Source organism: Penaeus monodon, chromosome 7 (assembly GCF_015228065.2).
Source record: "Penaeus monodon isolate SGIC_2016 chromosome 7, NSTDA_Pmon_1, whole genome shotgun sequence".
NCBI lineage: Eukaryota > Metazoa > Arthropoda > Malacostraca > Decapoda > Penaeidae > Penaeus > Penaeus monodon.
In genome coordinates, this window is record NC_051392.1 from 5985599 (window position 1) to 5998098 (window position 12500).

Genomic DNA, 12500 nt, shown 5'->3' on the forward strand with positions numbered 1-12500 from the left:
GAGTCAGCCGCGCCGCCACCTCTGCAGCGCCCGCTTCCCCTCTCTCTCCCTCGCTCCCTTTTCTCTTTCTCTCATTTCTCTCTCCCTCTCTCCCTTTTCTCTTTCCCTCGCTTTTTTTCTCTCTCCCTCGCTCCCTTTTCTCTTTCTCTCATTTCTCTCTCCCTCTCTCCCTTTTCTCTTTCTCTCATTTCTCTCTCCCTCTTTCCCTTTTTCCCTTTCTCTCTTTTTTTTCTCTTTCCAATCTCTTCCTCTCTTTCCTTCTCTCTTTTTTCTCTTTCCAATCTCCCTCCTTTCCCTTTTTCTTTCTTTATTCTCTCTCTCTCTCTCTCTCTCTCTCTCTCTCTCTCTCTCTCTCTCTCTCTCTTCTCTCTCTCTCTCTCTCTCTCTCTCTCGCAAGATCCCAAAGAGCTTTCGCGACGAAAAAGGAGAAGGAGAAGGCGGAAGGGCGGACGGTTTTCCTCTCAGCAGAGAGAGAGAGAGAGAGAGAGAGAGAGAGAGAGAGAGAGAGAGAGAGAGAGAGAGAGAGAGAGAGAGAGAGAGAGAGAGAGAGAGAGAGAGAGAGAGAGAAGACAGAAAAGACAGAGAGCGAGAAATAAACAGAGAAAGCGAGAGAGCGCGAGAGGGGCGGGCCACAGGGGGTCAAGAGAGAGGAGGCGCGGGCGGGGAGGCCTTACAAGCGCCCGCACAGACACGTCCTCCCGCCCGCCGCTTCCTCCTCCCGCTTTCCACACTCGCACGCTTGCTCACGCACTCACACCACGCCCACGCACGCACTTTCCTTCTCCTAAACACATTCGCACGCGCGCGAGTGCACACCCACACCCGCATATGCACACTGAGAGCGCAACAAGTGCCCCGACACCCGGCGCGGGCGTGCGGGCGTGCGGACGAGGGGCGAGCGCGGGCGGCCGGCGACGGGGAGAGTGCACATAATCCCACAGGAGTCGCCTCTCAGGAATCGCTCCGCCGGGGTGCCACAGGAGTGCCACAGGAGTGCCACAGGCCCGACGAAACCCCCGGCACGAGCGCAGAGAACCTACGAGAAGGACTGGCCCTTCTCGCTGGTCTCGTGGGCGTGCAGGGCGGGAGTGCCAGCGGCGCGAGAATGTGAATCACGTGGTGGTTTGCAGGGCCAGTGCCAAGTGCCAACTGGGACACGAATGTTGACAACCCCTCCCCCCTCCCCCCGCCCCTGCCATCGCCTGACCCCTTGTCCCCGACTGCTGACAACGCTGACAACACCTCCCCCCCCCCTTTCCCCTGCCAGCCTTTGTGTCAGCGGTCTTCCTTTTCGCTTTTCGGGTAACGAATTAAGTGAGAGAGAGAGGGAGGGGGAGAAAGGAAGGAGATAAGGAGGGAAGGAGGGAAGGAAGGAGAGAAGGAGGGAAGGAAGGAGGGAAGGAGAGAGAGAGAAAGAAAAAGATAAAGAAAATGAGAGTCAGTCCATATGGAAGCAACAAGAAAAAAGAAGACGAAGAAGGAAAAAGAAACGGCCGAAGAAGACGAAGAGGACACAGACGGAAAAAAAACGGATGAAGAAGAAAGAAGAGGAGGAGAAGAAGAAGAAGAAGAAGAAGAAGAAGAAGAGAGAAGAGGGAGGAGGAGGGAAGAGGGAGGAGGAGGGAAGAGGGGGAGGGGCGAGAGAGGGAGTTCTTGAGGCAGGTCACACGGGGTCAGGTATCTCCCTGGGAACCTTGCGGCTGCGGTTCCCTCGGCAGCCAGTTCCGGCGGTCGCCTCACCGCAGCCGATCGCCGGCAGAGGTCGCGGTGGCAGGAGCAGTGACAGGGGGGCAGTGGCAAGGGGCGGTGGCAAGGGGCGGTGGCAAGGGGCGGTGGCAAGGGGCAGTGGCAAGGGGCGGTGGCAAGGGCAAGGGGCGGCGAAAAGGGGCAGGGGGCGGAGGCGAGGGGCGCGGTGAGGCGAAATGACGTGACGGAAGACTCGTATTTAATAATAAGGATGGGAGTGATCGTATTAGCTCGTATTAGAGATCATGATCATAAACAATTATCTAAAAAGACAGAAATACTCATAAATATATAAATAAATAAACAAACAGTAAACAATAATAACAGCAACGAAGAAATATCTTGCTGGAAAAATAGTTACCAACGACCATAAAACGAATAACATAACAATACCAATACAAAAAACCGCACATGCTTTTTTATGGAACCGCCAAAACATTATCAATTTGAAAACGATCTTATATAAATAGTTTTCTTTTAAATTCTGCCGCGATTGAGCGCCGCAACAATCGACAGCCTTGTATCAAATATCAAAACCACATAATCATGAAGATAACAACCACAACGAAGAGAATAAGAATCAATGAACAATAAAGTAAAAAATAAAATAAAACAAAATAAAATAAAATAAAAATACAACACAGATCGATACCTATCCAAATATACAAAAAAAAAAAACTAAACAAACAGACTCCTTTATTATAAAAAAAAAAAAAAAAAAATAAACAACAACAACAACAAAACGAAAAAAAGAAAAAAAATTACCGAGTATCGATGCACGAAACAGGTTCTACGAGTGACAAGTTCCGGAAGAGAAACACGAGTCCATTAATTCATCGTTCTCCTCACGCCACTCAATACAAAGGACTGATGATAATAATAACAATAATAATAATAATAATAATAATAATAATAATAACAACAACAACAACATTGTCAATAATATTAATAATAACAATAATAATATCAATAATAGTAATCATCATCATAATAATATTAACGCATGATGATTATGAATAAAAAGGAATGATAAATTACAGATCGGGATATGGAAAACCGGGGGAAAAGAAAAGTGAAATCGTAATAATAGCGAATTAATGAGATATGATAATAAAATATATATTCACAAGAGGAAAACAGGAGAGGGAGGGAAGGGGAGAGAAAGATGCAAGGAAGAAGGAAGTGTAGGGGAGAGAGAGAGAAAATAACTGAGAAAATGTGAAAGAGTAAAAGAAAAAAAAATAAGAATGAAAAAAATGGAGAGAAAGAGAGAAAGAGAGAGAGAGAGAGAGAGAGAGAGAGAGAGAGAGAGAGAGAGAGAGAGAGAGAGAGAGAGAGAGAGAGAGAGAGAGAGAGACATGACCTTGAGGATAAGCCCAGTAATCCCCCTCCACTCCCTCTCCCGTCCCTGCCCCCACACCCCCACCCTCCCCCCACCTGACAGTGACCTTGCCTCCGCCCCGTCACGCGAGGGCACGGAAGGTCCATTAACGTCCAAGTCGAGCTCTATCGACCCCGTAACCCCACCCTCCCCTCCTTTCCCCAACCCCTCCCCTCCTTACCCTCACCCCTCCCCTCCTTACCCTCACCCCTCCCCTCCTTACCCTCACCCCTCCCTCTCCCTACCCTCACCCCTCCCCTCCTTACCCTCACCCCTCCCTCCTTTCCCCAACCCCTCCCCTCCTTACCCTCACCCCTCCCCCTTCCTTACCCTCACCCCTCCCCTCCTTACCCTCACCCCTGCCCTCCTTAACTTCACCCCTCCCTCTCCTTACCTCTCCCACTTCCACCCCTCCTCCCCTCCCCTTCCCCAACTCTTCCACATCTCTTCCCTTTTCCTTCTCTAACTCCCCTTCCTCCCCCTCCCCAACCTCCCCATTCCTCCCCCTTTTCCTTCCCCAACTCCCCTTCCTCACCCTTTTCCTTCCCCAACTCCCCTTCCTCCCCATTCCTCCCCCTTTTCCTTCCCCAACTCCCCTTCCTTCCGCTACCCCTCCCTCCCTCCCCTTTTTCCTCCCCAACTCCTCTTCCCTTCTTCCCCTCTCCCTCCCCAACTCCAGTTTATGATTACAGTTCGTTTATCTGCCCGACCATCTATGTATCGGTCATTTCCTCTGTCTGTTTCTCCAGCGACTTATCAGTCACTCTATTTACGTATCACATAAGCCAATCATACCAACCGGACTATTTATACCAATGGTGTGTCAGTCAATCAGTCGAGTTATTTACTCCAATTCATCATGCTATATATATATCTATATATCAAGCTATCAACCAAATGATTATTTTCTAATACACAAAACAACGAATAACGCACACACGCACGCACACACACGCACGCACGCACGCACGCACACACACACACACATGCACGCACGCACACACATTGCAAGCCGCGACTACCAATGCTTGCACTGCATCGACGGATATGCACGAGCGTAAACAAGTGCAAGGACTCGGGAAGGGGTGGGGGGGGGGGGTCGGGGTGGGGGAGGAGGGGAGGGGGGGGGGTTCTGGCATCACGCCCAATAACTCGCATTGCTCGAATCACGCCCGCACGCCCTCTCTCGCCCTCGCATTCGCCTGCCCGCATACCCAGTCGCTCCGTCCTTCTATCTTGCTTTCTCTCTGTCTCTCTCTCTCTCCTTATCTTTTCTCTCTGCCTTCCTCATAATGCATCGACCTAACAAATATGAAAAAATAAAAATAAATAAAAAATAAAAAATAAAGAAATAAAAATGTTAAACTCCCCCCCCCCCCGCTCTCCCTTCGCAGCCCTTCCGAGCCAAGCGAGGTGCTCCTCCTCCGCCCAACGCCGACATTCGCGCCAGCATGCTTTCGCAATTGAGTGCCACTTGGTCCGTCGCGCGGGTTTGTCCTTCCCTCGACCTCTCGCTGGCGAAGGCGAGAGGCCGAGGCGGAGCAAGGGGGCATGCGGGAGGGGGGGGGGCGAGTGCGCAACTTCCGAGGCTAATCCAGCGGCGGCGGCGGCGGCGGCGGCGGGATGGCACGCCGCTGACGTCGGCGAATATCGCTGCGACCGTCATGGCAGCGGTGGCGATGGCAACGCTGATGGTGGCGGTGAGAGTGAATCTGCATCACCGGTAAATGATGATAATAATAGAACATATTGGTAACAATGATAATAACATGATAGTGATCATTGTCCTCAAGCACAACCAACCGCTAGAATTTGCCACAGCACAGCTGAGAATAAGTCAGAGTAACATAAAAGCAATAAGCACGGAAGCGAGCGCCGCACTGGCAGCGCCACCGGGCGCTGTCGCCGCAGTCTCGGCCGGCGCTCGCCGCTGACCCACTTCATGTCACGCAACGTGTGTTTCCTGTCTGGTGCCGTCATGCAAGCCGCGGCGCCCTCCTGCTCGCGCCCCGGCGGCCTCGCTCTCCGGCGCAGGGCCCCCGCCTCTGGGCTCCGGCGGGCGACGCGGGAGGCGGCCGAGCGACAGCAGGGTCCTCCTGCGCGAGGGCCACCTGGCGCTCGCCTCCGGTCATTCCTCCGGCGGACTCCTCGCTGATGGCGCTGCTCTGCACCCTGTCGGGGCGCTCGAGTTTCACCACTGGAGATGCACTCACGTGCAATGCAGCGCGTGCAGCTGCAGACGGGCACGCAGCGAGAGCCTCCGCGTAGGGCCAACGGAGCGCCGCCGCCGTGCTCGCCCGAGGCACTCTCCGGCAGGCAGGGAAGCACGAGCGGTGGCAGGGCCTCGAGGCAAGAGAGCAAGCGGCGAGGCAGAGGGCGTGCGCCGGGACGAGGGCACTGGGCGTGGCGGAGCGCCCGCAGGTGGGCATGGCAGCGTGACCATGGCAGCCGCGTGGTGGTTACGGTCAGACTGGGCCAGCAGTGAGCGGCGCGGCCCGGCGCCACCGCCTCCTCCCTGGCGACACGCGCCGCCACGCGCCCTCGCACACAACCACATACTTCTACTCAACTCGTCATCTGATTTCCAGTTCTGATCGGCTCCCTGGGCGGCGCTGACGTGGCGCGAGGCCGTCCGTCGCGAAGGCGTCAGGTGCGCCTCCTCCCCTGCGCCTTCCCTCGGCCCATACGGGGACGTGCGTCGCCAGCGCACAGCTCGAGCGAACACCAACTTCGGGAAGGCTTTCTTGCAGCCTGTTGCCAACCGCTTGCACTTGTGTCACCAATAATAGGAGGCAACGACACCCAGGCCGCGCGACACGGCACCTGGCACTCCGACCGCGATTACGGCATACGTGAATGCCAAGCTCGGGTGCCGGGACTATGGAGTTCCGTAACAGGTTCCTGTCGGGCGCGTCGCCGACTCTCTAGGCACCGGGAAGAGAGGGCATCGCCATTCCGCCTCTAAGCCGCCCACGTACGTTTCTGGCACTCTGGAAGGAGCGTTTCTACCCTTGAGCCCGGTGGCATTCTGGCATAAGCGAGTGCCACCCCGAGCCCGGTGTCAGATGCCTGGACAAACGCCATGGCTCCACCAACCCAACATGCAGACGTCCAACGCCACGCCGACACCACAGCTGTGGCTTCCCTCGCCCACTCCCCGGCGCTCGCGCGAACCATTTCGATTCTTCAAAACATTTTTCTCTCTCTCTGTCTCTCACTCACTCACTCACTCACTCACTCACTCATCTCTCTCTCTCTCTACTTAAGTAATGATCCACGTCGTTAGACTTACATTCTTCTGACCCCCCCTCCACCCCCCATTAGCCCAGATCCTCCTATACCCCTCCCCCCCTACGCCTCCATGAAAGAATCTGAACTCTCTCTCATGCCACACATTCTTCTGTATTGATCACCGCGGCGCTGCTGAGCCCGTGCCCCGCTACCTTCCTTCCCCAAACGAGGCTCTCTCTCTTTCTCTCTCTCTCTCTCTCTCTCTCTCTCTCTCTCTCTCTCTCTCTCTCTCTCCCTCTCTCTCTCCCTCTCTCCCTCTCCCTCTCCCTCTTTTGCAAAGTCTGGACAAAAAAGTAACTGAGTATTGGTTGAAACGAAGAGAAAGAAAGAAAAGGAAAAGACATTTGATAAAAGATGACACGATGAAAGGAAAATAAAAGAAAATGGAAAGGAAAGAGTATGAGAGAAAAATGAAAGAAAAACAACAAAAGTAAAAATGAAAAAAAGAAGAAAGAATGAAGACAATGTAAAAGAAAATAAAGAAAAAATAGGAAAAAGAAAAAGAAAAGATAAGACAGAAAAGAGAAAGAAAAAAGGAAAAGAAAGACAGAGAGAAAACCAGAAAGAAAAGTGAGATCAAGAAGAAGAAGAAGAAGAAGAAGAAGAAGAAAACACGCCAGTGTCCGTTAACAAGCGGCCCTCCGCGATCCCAACACTGCGCCACAAACCCAACGGGAGATCGCGGTAATTAAGGCGAATCTCGTGACGCCACCAAAGGCCTTTCGCCGGCTCTCCAACACACGCACGCACGCACACGCAATAAAACACAGACGCACACGCACATACAGACCTACACGGACACGCACAATGGTTTACAGACATACACACACGGCCACGCACGCTGGGATACTGTCGCGCACACACACACACACACACGCACACACGCATAGAAACAATAATATCTCTAAACAAAAGACAGTCAAATGGCCTCCTCCAACACCCCGTTTAATCCCTTTGATTCCGGTTCAAAGGAACACGTGTTTTGGGGTTGAATGTGAAGCGGATTCGTGGTGGTTCTGTAGGATATCAGAGATTTTTTTCTTTGCACACATACACAAAAAAAGGATATGTATGTATGTATATATATATATGTATATGTATGTATATCTATGTATGTATGTATGCATCTATATGTGTATAAATATATATGCATGTATATATATATATATATATATATATATATATATATATATATATATATATATATATATATATATATGTATATATGTATATATATATATATATATATATATATATATATATATATATATATATATATTATATTATGTATATATATATATATATATATATATATATATATATATATATATATTATATATATATATATATGTACATACACATGCATATATACCAGAAAGAGAGGACTCAACTGGAAGAGGGCAAGAGAGGCGCGTCAGCCGAACCTACAGCCCCGGGCCGGAGCCGCCCGTGCCCTCCGGCCGAGCGACTCAGGCTCCAGGAGCGCCGGAGCTGGCTAGCCCACTCCTCCTAGCACTGCACAGGCATCCAGGCACTGATTAGCATTAAGAGATAAAACGCGCTAGCTGTTTACATCATGCATTAAAAAAAAAGAAGGAAATCAGGCATTATGGACGGCTTGCGAAGAGAGGGTTATATACACTAGTCCCAGCGCGAGTCCCCGAGGGCTGCTAAACGTTAAAATAAAAGACAAGAATCGACCCAGAAAAAAGGGGGTACTTCCGTTCTGAATCAAGCGCAACGCCAAACCTAGCAAGAGCTGCTCGCTTGCTCGCTTGCGGCTAGCACACTCCTGCTCGACGTGTGCTAGTTACCAGCTGTCCCGCGGCTGCTGCCTACTGTTGCCATAGTGCTAGACACAATATACACTTAAAAAAAAAGAAAAGAAAAGAAAAAAAAGATCCGAGATACAGAAGTTTGGCATTTCTCGCAGTTATATTAGAAAAATATATATATATATATATCCTGCTGTTGCTGTTGCTGCTACTGCTGTCTTTGCCTTGCTGCTTAAGAAAGGAAGGCAATGCGGGGAAAAACGGTGCTGCAACAAGAATCACTTAGCTACTGTATTTTATCAATCACCTTTTTCTTTATCCCTTGCTGCTGTCTTAATTACAAAACAAGGACTTGGGAAACGGCAAAGAATTTTAATCCAAAGAGGAAAGACAATGATTTACCAAAGAAGTAAAATAAATAAATAAATCAAACAATAATAATGATATTAAGAATAAAAAGGAATTGGGAAGAAACGAAGAGAGGAAAAAACAAAAAAAAATCGAGAAAGCGAAATCCGAAGTCCTCGCTGGGATCACAACCGTCCCGAGTGATCCGAGAATCAATCAAATCACCAAAAAATTTAAGGACGAAGAAGAAGATAAAAAGAGAATAACCGAAGAAAAAAAAGGAGGAATTCCAAATTTGATAAATATGTATATGGGAATTAAAACAAACAAACAAACAGGAGAGGCGCAAAATGCAAACTGTTTTCATAAAGACCCGCCTTCCCCCCCCCCCACTTCGAAAAAGGAAAAGGAAAAATGGGCGGCAGGGGGGGGGGGGGTCGGCTTCACAAACCTCTTTCAGCGAAGATCCTCCTTCTCGCCGATCCTGAAATTCTGAAACACAAGGGGTGTCCGATTCCCTCTTTATATTTATTTATTCTAAAACCATGCACAACAACAACAACAACAACAACAATTACAACAAGAAATGAACTATATACTCACTGCGTATTTTATTCCTATGACATTTGTAAGGGAAATCTACTTACTAAAGAGAGACACAAATATACACGGAAAATGGGCCTTCCTAGCGATACGTGATATACACCAAATTTTCCCCTTCTTCTGAAACCCGAAGGCAATGCAAGAGAAAAAAAGCCTATATATAAAAAAAAGAGGACTAGGTCGAAAGTCGCCTATACTGCAGAAAATAGGCCTATATCGAAAAAGGCCTTGGAGGAAAAAAAGACACAAGTCTAGATAATATATACACTAATAAAAATTCTATAATTGAAAATAATAAACTACATAAAATGGCCCGCATTAACATCATAAGAATTGCTTCCGTCCTTTCCTTCTCTCTTCCTGGTCTTCCTTCCTTCCTTCGTTCCTTGCTTCTTCCCTTCCTTCCTTCCTTTCTTCTTCCCTTCCTTCCTTCCTCTGTCCCTCCGTCGGTCACTGTCTGGTCGTGATGGTATCGGTACAGGGACCACTGAGATACCACCAGCTGTGTTCACACTTCGGAAGCCATGTGAACTCAGGATGGTTCTCGTGGTACCTGGCCAAGAGAGGGGGAGGGGGGGAGGAAGGGGGGGGGGGTGCAGGCTCGGCGATGATGGTGGATTTTCGGTCTTGTCGGTGTTGTTGTTGTTGTTGTTGTTGTTTCTTGCTCTTGTTCTTGTTTTTTTGATGGTAGTTTTTTTTTTTGGGGGGGAGGCATCTTGAAACTCTTTGCATTTATGGCAACTCTTGCTTGTGTGTGTGTGTGTGTGTGTGTGTGTGTGTGTGTGTGTGTGTGTGTGTGTGTGTGTGTGTGTGTGTGTGTGTGTGTGTGTGTGTGTGTGTGTGTGTGTGTGTGTGCGGTGCATGTATACACGTATTTCAGTAAACCAAACTACTTTCATATACACTGGCTTTGTGTGTGTGCGTGTCTGCGTCTGTGCGTGTGCGTGCAAAGAGCCAAGCAGATGCACGATGCCTGCGTGAGACCTTGTGAAACCTTGAGATAATGAGTCAACAACGGAGGCACTCCAACGGCGTCTTGCAACCTCCTCCTGCATTTCCTCTTTCGCAATCGCCGTCAACAGCATTGCATGTGCACTTTCCTAACCTCTCCCGTCGCAGCTCAGGCTACCAGGAGACGCAAAACCAAACAAACCTACCAGTCTACCAAGCCGACCACTCTACCAGGCCTGCCAATCTCCCAAGCGAAGAACCCTACACCAACAATACGTACCTAAAAAATCCTACGCGACAGATAGACCCTAAACCCTCATCCTATTCAGCCACTCCAAAACCCCTTCCACAATCCCTCTCCCTCCCTCCCCCTTCCCCTCCCTCCCTCCCTCCCCCATCCACCCCCACCGGGTACTTACAATCTCCCGGACGTCTCGACCAGGCCGTCATCTCCCTCGATGCGATAGATCTTGCCGTACATCACGTAGTCGAAGGGATCCGCTCGCGACGGTCCGGTCTCCAGCGGGTTGTAGTCGGGTCCGTCGGTCGGGTACCCGTCCTCCCGGAGCGTCGTGGCCAGCACCAGGCGGAACTTGTCACCTGGCAACACAAGCGAGGGCAATCAATGGGGGAGCGTGGGGGATGCGTGTGGGTTTAGGTGTGTTTGTGTTTGTGTGTGTGGGTAAGGAGTGTGTTTTGTGGATAAGGAATGTGTGTGAGTGTGTGTGAGTGTGTGTGAGTGTGTGTGTGTGTATGTGTGTGTGTGTGTGTGTGTGTGTGTGTGTGTGTGTGTGTGTGTGCGTGTGTGCGTGTGTGCGTGTGTGTCTGTGGTAATGAATAAAAATATATTTTTTCGAACATATCACATTATGGCTCCAAACTTACCCATGACAACTTGAACCAATTTATGAGAAAAAGAAAGAAAAGAAAAAAAAAATACAAACCAATAAACACCACACACACACAAACACGAGACAACAATAGCACTGAACATCACAAGAAGGATTAAAAAGGAAAAGAAAGGGGCACCCAGAGACTCTCGCAGCATAAACCGTGCCACGGCCGATACGTCAAGCCACAACTGCCACGTGGTGCTGGAAATCCATCTTATGCTTTGTTATTGAACTCCAAAAGGGAGCCTAAGGAAGGGGTCCCCGAGGCACTCCTCACGTTCCCCTCCTCCTCCTCCTCCTCCTCTTCCTCGTTACTTCTTCCTCTCTATCTCCTTCCTTCTCTCATCGCGTCTTCTTCACCCACTTCTTTTTCTTATTTCTTCTTTTTACTTCTTCTTGTTTTGCTTGTGTTTCTTCGTCTGAAGTGACTCAAGAAGTAATCGAAGAAGACGAAAATAGAAAAAGAAAAAGTGAAGAGGGAGGAATAGGAGAAGGAGTAGGAGGAGGAGGAGGAAGTGGAGACAGGGAAGAAGAGAAGAAAGAAAAGAAAGAGATGAAGAAAGAAGAACAAGAAGAAGAAAGACGAAGAAAGAACAAGAGAAAGAAGATAAAGAGAGATGAAGAAGAAAAAGAAGACTGCGACAGCAACCAGGGCGCCCCTCCTCTCCCTGCGCCTCCCCGCACTTATTAAAACGGCTGCAAATCACACGCAGCCGACGAGTATCTCGAGTCCACGAGCGACCCGCCCTTCCGCAGTGACCTTGTCTCGCTGCTCGCACGAGGTCACGCCCGACCGCTGTTATTCCGAATATCCGAGCAGAACTCCAAGATCGGGGGGGAGGGAGGGGGGGGGAGGTTGTCCATTCGGAACCGGAAGGGCGAGCTCTTCCGTGGCCGCCGCCGGATCACGCGAGAGACAGAATGAGAGTAAATCCACAAGGAGGCGGGCGAGCGGACACTGCGGCGCTCCTGGCTCCGCCGTGAGTCCATCTGCAGAATACGGACGCTATGGCGACGCCCGGGACGACCACCTCCTCCCGTGCGCCGCCACGACCCCTTCCAGCGCGCCGACGACCTCCTTCTCCGGCCGGCGGGGAAGTCCGACTGACAGGATGGCCTTCCACGTGGCCCTCCGGAGTGCCAGGCGCCGCCGAGTCACGCACTCGGGCTCTCGGCGACCTGACCTGGCCGGCGCTCGCTCTCGGAGGCGCCTCGGCCCGGCTGCGACTGCGGCTGGCCACGCTGCGCCCCGGCTTATATCGCCCTTATCGGCGGAGGGCGGAGGCTGCTATCACGCCATCGGCAGCGGCTTATCGGGGGCTGTTGTGCCATGCAAGCGGGGAGGCTCGAACGCCCTCCCCACGCCCAGCGCCGCACAAAGGACGCGGGCGCCACGGGGCGACGGCGGAGGACACCCGCGAAGACGGACACAAAGACAACGGAAGGAGACACAGGAGAAGAGAGGAGGAGAAGGAGGAGGAGGAGGAGGAGGAGGAGGAGGAGGAAAGAGAG

General features: G+C 50.7%; 1 protein-coding gene across 2 annotated transcripts in view; it reads right to left on the minus strand.

The window, feature by feature from the left end:
• LOC119575010 (DNA-directed RNA polymerases I, II, and III subunit RPABC3-like) overlaps positions 1–12500 on the minus strand; it is a 112370-nt gene that overhangs the window by 14470 nt on the left and 85400 nt on the right. For both annotated transcript variants that reach the window (XM_037922324.1, XM_037922325.1), the window contains exon 3: positions 10515–10695. In XM_037922324.1, the coding sequence (XP_037778252.1) occupies positions 10515–10695 (181 nt within the window). The remainder of the gene's footprint in view (positions 1–10514; positions 10696–12500) is intronic.